The 7,640-nt window shown below is 39.6% G+C and overlaps 1 protein-coding gene across 1 annotated transcript; it reads right to left on the reverse strand.

Moving 5' to 3' along the window:
• Positions 1-892: 892 nt before the first annotated feature.
• On the reverse strand, positions 893-7,285 carry DMRTA1 (DMRT like family A1). The gene is made up of 2 exons (XM_032300059.1): positions 6,365-7,285; positions 893-3,086 (listed from the first exon to the last, which is right to left on the reverse strand). The coding sequence occupies exons 1-2, from the start codon at positions 7,023-7,025 to the stop codon at positions 2,239-2,241; spliced, it is 1,509 nt and encodes a 502-aa protein (XP_032155950.1). The 5' UTR covers positions 7,026-7,285; the 3' UTR covers positions 893-2,238.
• Between the last annotated feature and the right edge of the window lie 355 nt (positions 7,286-7,640).

The following is a 7,640-nucleotide window of genomic DNA, read 5'->3' on the forward strand; positions in this document are numbered from 1 at the left end:
CATCAGTATCCTCACATACTATTAAGTTGTTAGACAAATAACCTATTTTAGGTCCTTATATTATTATAAAGGGTATGGAATGTGTAAGCATTATATAAATTAAGTTTTATGATTATAAAATTGTATTATAAATATGAATACTGCCCAAAACGGATGTTCTTCCAAGTTCAAAAGCAATTCAGTTTCTCAGATACAAGCACATCATAAGACCACATAATAATGCAGTAACTATAGGATTATTGTTTTAAACCATATCTCTACTGGATAATGTAACTTCCTTTAGAGCAAAATATTTTACAATCAGTGTCCTCTATAGGATTTAGCACTTTTCAGGAAAATAGCCTTCAGTAAGTGGATTAATGCAATAGAAACAACTGAAGAATCACAAAGGAATCTAACCTGAATACCATTTAGGAGATTGAAGAACCCAGTGAAATTGTATGCAAAACTGTGTGTCTGTAGGCCATTTTGTAGAGTTCTTCAGTTTTATCAGGGTCTCAAAGAGATCTATTATATGTAAGAGTTTCTTACTCAGTATATATTAATTGAATTTCAACTACTTGCTAGACATTATACTATGATTTAGGCTTAGAATCTAAAATTTTTTCTAATAAATGAATATTGAGAACATTAACATTTTCAAGATCTGCTTTCTTAAATTCACACCATTAAAATTAATGCATAACCCGTTAAACACATTTACATCCTAAATCAGCATAAGATTTTCTGAAGTAACTTAATATCACATTTTCTGGCAAAATATTCCTTGGAAATACATTCTTACTGGCTTCATGAAAAAAAGCCTCCATAATAATATAACCTATAGGGCTTTAATCTATAGGTGCATAGACATATATATGCATATATACACATACACACACACGTATATACATATAATTTCAAAATCTTTAGTGAGTCATGCTGCTCAAATTGTTTAAACAATCTCTAATTCATCAACTATCTTATACCACCACTGGGTTTCCATTTATTTTTAATAACAATGAAGCTACTGTCCTTCAAAAAAATGATGACATACAAAGAAAATGTTCTAGAAATTGTTTTGTAAGCAGTTTCCTCAGGGACTTTCCACTGACTGAAATAAATAGTTTTCACATGTGCCAGATGGAGGAAAAAAAGTATGTTTAAAATTGCAAGAATACCTCTGAAACTTCGTGGCAGTTTTTCCCCTTTGGAAATCTTATGTCTCTCCTCACTGCATTAAGCATCAACTATCTCCAGTTAATAAATATTTATTTGAGCAGCTATTTTAGTTTTCTGAATAAAATTATTCTTACCTTTCAGAATGGCTGCCATATATTCTTGTCCCCATAAGAAAAGGATATTTCCCCAGATACAAGCATAAGCACACTTACAGTTTGAAACTCTCATCCACAGACGTGCACTTTACAGTATGAAAATTTTAATGTAGCATAATCCAAAGTGACTATTTGAAAACACGGTCAGTTTATTCTTTGGACACAATGTTTCTAATTCATGTACTCTACAGAGCTCAGTTGTAATTGGTGATAGCGGCCAGGAGATGGCGCGGTATCATTTTCTAAAATTTACTTCGTAGTCTGTAATCCAGTGCTAACTTTAAAGAGAAACGGTTTTTAACGGCACTTGTTTTCACAAATGGAAGCTAAGATTGAAAAACAAAACACTCAGAAAACATAAATTCAAATTTCTCCAATGGTTTATTCATTACGTATCATCTATCTGCAAATAAAATATTTTTAAAATACTTTGAATAACTTTTTTCTTTCCTATGAACAAGGGACAGAATAAAATGTTTTGAAGTAGTAATTACTTAGAATTGCCTTAATTGTTCAATTCTTCCTTTTGGTTTATATTATGATGGATTGCTTTATACTTACAAATTTATTTTATCACTAAAAATTCCACTTTTCAATAAAATAAAAACAAGTATAGTTTTTAAAATAAAACATTTTTGCAAATGATAATTTAGGGAGAAAATTCACTAAAGTAAATATTTCCTGAAATAGCTTTATTCAAGGCACATATAATGTTCAAATTTACTTCTTTCACTTGATAAATTCGAAGGGTCTTCAGATCTAACGCCAATTATATTGCTTGTGAAAAAAATAGCATTTTAAAACCTCATAATCTATTCACATACTTACTGAAGTGTATTAATGGATATGTGTGTATGTGCATGCACATGCATGTATTGCATGCTTCTAGAAACACTCCAGAAAGGGGGAATGGGCATATACATTACAGACTGTCCTGATTTGGTCTGAAATACAGTCTACCACAAGTTATTGAGTCTTTACTGGAAAGGTAGGAAGAATCTCTAATCATCCCTGAAAAGGCATAATCCAAAGCTGGCCGAAAAGGCAGGGTGGGTACCAACCCAGGTGTTAGGTAGGGTGACATAAAACCAGATAATCCTCTTCCTGCAGAAGAGTATGCCAGCCTTAATGGACTGATGCCTACTCTAGGATTTAAGCTGTAGAGATTTGAGTCACCTCCGTAAGATGCAGAAGTAGTTTGAAGAGGAGAGAAAGCTGATTTATTACCTAGAGTTCCAAAACCAATTCCCGCAAGATTAAAACTTGAAGCTCTCTGAAAGGCTGTGCTTTCCAGTTCTCCTGAGCTTGCTAGGTTCCTGTTTTCTGGCTTGTGTTCTTTGCCATTTAAAACCTGTTCAATGGCTTGGACCACATCCCCTTTGCAGAACTGCAGAATGCCTTCTAGACGGCTGCGCCTGTAATTTGGGAAAATCTTGGTAAGGATATCAAGAGGATCTCTTGGTCTTGAGGACACTGTAGGAAGGCTGGCCCTGGTCGCACTCAGGTCTTTGACGCATTCACTTTCATTTCCTGATTCCAGATCAGAGGATGATAAGGACCTGGGACTCTCTTCACCTTCTGATTGCTCTCCAGGATGAGAAGATAGGATACTATCATGCTTGTTGGAGTATTCTGAAATAGATGACCTGATGCTTTGTTTCCCAATGACACCATTAGACCTAGGAGATGATCCCAGGGAAAGTTGATGGGATTTGGAGATTGGTTCTTGTTGTCCATTCTGGCACGAATCACATTTACTCTCTTTTTGTTCTGGAGAAAAGGGGAAAAAAAACAATCAAATATAGGGAAAACTTTCCAGAACATAGTACTACTCACTCAAAAATAATGCTGGATGATATAATTCATTCACTTATAATAATCAGTAGTATTTATGTACTCCAAGACATTTTAATGAGTAACTCAAATTTAAAAGATTATTCAGAGATGCAGGTGCTAGAATAGTAAAAAATATACTATTCTATCATTTCAGAATCATGAAGATTTACAATATTAAAATACAGTTATATTTAGGAATCCGAAGATGAGAGTGTATTGTTACCCCAAAGTGTTCTTACAACACCAATATGGCACACTGACCTTCCTATCTTGGCTGTGTGGGATCTTCCTAAATGTCACCTATTTTGTTGTTATCTAAGTGATATTTTTTTCAAAATGACACTATGAAAAAAGAACTAAATAAAATGACTAGGGGATAAAAGGAATAATCTTAGTTTGAAAATGAATATTCTATTTAATCACTAATGCTAAATTTCAGCAATTTTTTAATCTTATATTTCAGGTTATAATTAATTTACCTGAATAATGTCAAAAAAAATTGTTCATTTCATTTCAAATTTAAACCAATAAGTACTACTGCCATATCAATCCCAAATATACTAGAGTGTGCGTATTTCATTTTATGAGAGATGATACAGATGGTATTTTTCATAGTCCTCTATGAAACATGTACTTTCTTTTTCAGTCCTTAAGAAATATCAATAACAGACTTTAAAATCAAAGTCTATTTTAAAGTCTATTGCAATCCATATTAATGTTCAAATTGTCTTTTAAAAACAACATATTAGGCATTTGCTTTTAAATCACAGCCCTCCTCCAATGTTATGGGCAATTTTCTAAAAATACTTTTACACAAAGTTCTGGTTTTTCTATCTCAACATGTTGAGCATATTAATCAAACAAGAATATTTTAATACCCTTTGCCAGGCTAACTTCAGATAAATAACAATAGCCATATTCACCATGTAACTTTTGCTTTGGTTTACATTTTTCTATAGCCCTAGAGATATACATGTAAGAGTAAACTGTAAAGTGGAGTGTGTAGATAATTCTGTCCAACTTTCTTTTTTCTACAAAGTTTATGAACGTAAAACAAATATTGCCTAAAGCAGTGATTTGTAAGTATGATTTACAATAATAGTCTCATGTTTTCTCCAGTTTTCTTAAGAAGCAGTCAGTTCTAAATTCTAAAGAAATATCTACAGGTTATTTTAAAATTAAAATGTGTATGATTTAGCATTTTGAAGTTCAAAATGCTCTTCCTATATGCTATTCCCACAAGCATAGGATGAAAGAATGTCGCTACTGCAAAATTACCAACACTCTATAGTATTTTCAACTTTAAATAATACAATAATACTTTTCTAATGAAATCTGCCAAGTGGAAACAAATTAGCATTGGTCCTCCGTTCCACTTTACTTATAAATATGATTCAATGAGGATGCCCCCCAAACATGTCAAATATCAACATTTCATATCCATAGCAATTTATGCAGGAAATCATAAAATAACGTCTTATTTTACTCATAGCACAATATATGTAATGAAACACCAGTTTGCATAAGATTGTTTAGAAAACATGGTATCTTTAAAATATTATGATACCATTTAAAATCATCTCTCTGTCATCTCAAATCCTACAGCTTGCTTTAATTCTATTGCATTTATCATTGTATATCAAGCATTGTATTGTAGTTTTTGGATACATAGAGTCTGCCTTCTTTTGACTATAAGGTTCTTTTGTGTAGGAAAAGGTCATTCACTTCAAAATCACTGTTAGTCTTTGTCTAATGAATGAGTAAATTAAATAGACTATTTTACCACAGTTCATGGCTTTTGTGTAAGAGGAGGCAGTCAATTTAGAAAGCTATTGAAGTAGCCTTTCAAACATTAGTGTGCCTTTTATGGGGGAGGGGGCATCATCTGAGGCAAATAACAAAATAAAATAATTAGCTCTGTAAAACAGAACACTTTGGTACCAACTGGAAATCACATAAATCGATGTCTCACAGGGGGCTGTCAGCCATTTCACAGTGGTGTAATTTCAGGAATTCTAACTTTTACCTCTCTTTCATAGCTGTTACACTTAATAACTTTGCTCTTTAGCACACTTGATCTTTCATGAGAATTGTATAAAATCTGTTTTGCTTACTGAAATTAGAATATGTGCAAAAAGGGGGCATGCGCCAACACAAAATTGATTCCGAATTGAATGCCTCATTTCAATTCACAGACCGGTATTTTTCAAAAGTACAGTCCCTGATTTGTTGAGATCTGCAATTTTCACAATTCAAGGACGGTTTCTAATTAACAGTTTACTGTATAGCTATCGTATGATTTCATATAATACAACTTCATAAGTTTTGTGTAAGTTTTGGACTTACACACAAAAAAAATCACAATGACATTTCCACTGCTTAGTAGGCCCTGTGGAGGGCTATGAAGTTCACAAAATCATATCTCCTAACACAGGAAAGGAAGGCAACTGACTTGCAGTCAATAAATAAGAGAGAAAAAAAGAAAACTTAGACAAAAACCCTCTAATATTAAACTTTGAAATTCTTATGGTTTTACAAATGACAATTTACAAAAACAATTTAGAGGGAAGGAAGGAAGAAAAAGACAACGGTGTGATGGATTTCAGTATCTTCCCCACATCAAGCTTGCAACAAATGTTTGCCCCAACAGGTAGTAAAGAACTGCATCCCCAACTATCAGAGTTTCCCATGCAAAATCAGCTCTGGTTTTACAGCTGAGAACAGTCCAGAGCAGGGAGGATCACCTGAGCCCGGGGAGGCCGAGGCTGCAGTTAGCAGTGATCGCGTCACTGCACTCCAGCCTGGGCAACAGAGTGAGACCCTGTCTCGAAAGAGTGCAGAGGAGACTCAACCACAGCACCTCTCACTAAGCTTTCGCTCAATGCCTGCTTGAAGTTCTACTCACACAAAGTCAAATCAACTTTCGCGCAAATAGATCTACCCCTAGGGTGAATTGTTCGTTTGTTATCACTCATTCTTTACTTTTTCATTATCTTATCACCTAAGGGAACGAAAAGTAAACGCCTCCAAAGTGAAGGCGATGGGTCTCTCACACTCTCATTAGTGTCCATATTGCAGAGCAGTTCCCCAGAACTTGAAGTGCTTCTGTTAAACAACTATTCCTGCCCGCCTAAGGGCACGTGCTTGTTTCAAAGTTTCTTTCCAGAACAACCATTTCCTTGAGCAAAGAGTTAATGAAAGACCAAACTCACCTTGTTTTTCCTCAGGATAATCTTGCTGGAAAACCTCGAAAGCGGGGGTCGCGGAACCACTGGCGTGTCTCAAGGCACCGAGTCCCAGCGCAGCCGCCGCCGCAGGGCCGCCAGGGGCCTGGGGATTCTCCGCTCTGCCGCCGCCCCCGGGTGCCCGACCCCCGGGGGGCACGGAGAGCCCGGAGCACAGGAGCCTCTGCAGCCCCCGGGCTTCGCTCTCCTCCTGCGCCTGCTGTCTGCGCAGCGCCACCTGGGCGGCCATGACGCGCTGGCGCTCGGCGATCAGGGTGCACTTGGCACACGCGCAGTCGCGCCAGCGGCAGAAGCGCTTGTGGCCCTTGAGCGCCGACACCACGCCGTGGTTGCGACAGCGGGCGCACTTGGGCGTCCGCGGGTATCCGCAGCCCACCGCGCCCACCCCCCTCTCCAGCCCTGGAGCGGGCGGGCAGCCTCGGCTTCCCGAGGTGGCGGCGGCGGCGGCGGCGGCCGCAGCTCGCAGAAAGAGGCTGGGCGGCCGCAGGAACGCTGGGGGAACCTGCATCGCCGACGGTACCGGCAAGGCCGGGGAAGGGGGCGGAGGCGCAGCCACCACCAGCCCCGGGGCCAGGTGGGGTCGGCCGCTACCGCCGCGGTCTCTGCCGCCACACTGTGCCCGCTCCATTCCCGAGAAGTTTCCGGCCTGGAGTCGCAACTGGAAAGTGCGCTGAGCGCAGCTAACCCTGCGGAGAGGCTGGGGGAGCCGGGCAGGACGCGCCGGGGTCCTGCTGAGCCCCACCCGCGCACGGACGAAAGTTTGACACTTTCCGCTCGGAGTCGGGACGACCGAGTCCCGGAGCTGGAGGCGCTGAGAGGTGCAGCCGTCCCGTGAGCCTGGCACAGTCCCGGGCCGCTAAGTCAATTAATGCCCCTGTGCCTCCAGCCGAGAAGGCGAGGCTGGAGAGGCTACCCCGCCCACCCGGGCTCCGGGCCAAGCGCGGAAGCGGGGGAGGGCCCGGGGCGGAGAGTGGGAACCTTCTGGGAGGAGAGGCGGCGACGAAACCGGCCGAAGGGCTGCCAATGTCTCCTCCCCCCAAAACGCCCGTTTCTCTTTCTTGCTTTCCCAGGAGGTTTCGACGACTACTTTTGTAAACTGGTCTTTGCAGCGTCCGCTCTTACTGCCCTTTTAAAATTAAGCAGAGTTTGAATTTCTCCTTTTCCCACTTCCACGCTTCTCCTAAGAAAGTTTGAAACTTTGGATTTTGACGTCTTCTTTCAGGTTCCCAGATGAAGTCTTCAT

This window comes from Sapajus apella, unplaced genomic scaffold, assembly GCF_009761245.1.
Source record: "Sapajus apella isolate SASKATOON/1434 unplaced genomic scaffold, GSC_monkey_1.0 scaffold42, whole genome shotgun sequence".
NCBI lineage: Eukaryota > Metazoa > Chordata > Mammalia > Primates > Cebidae > Sapajus > Sapajus apella.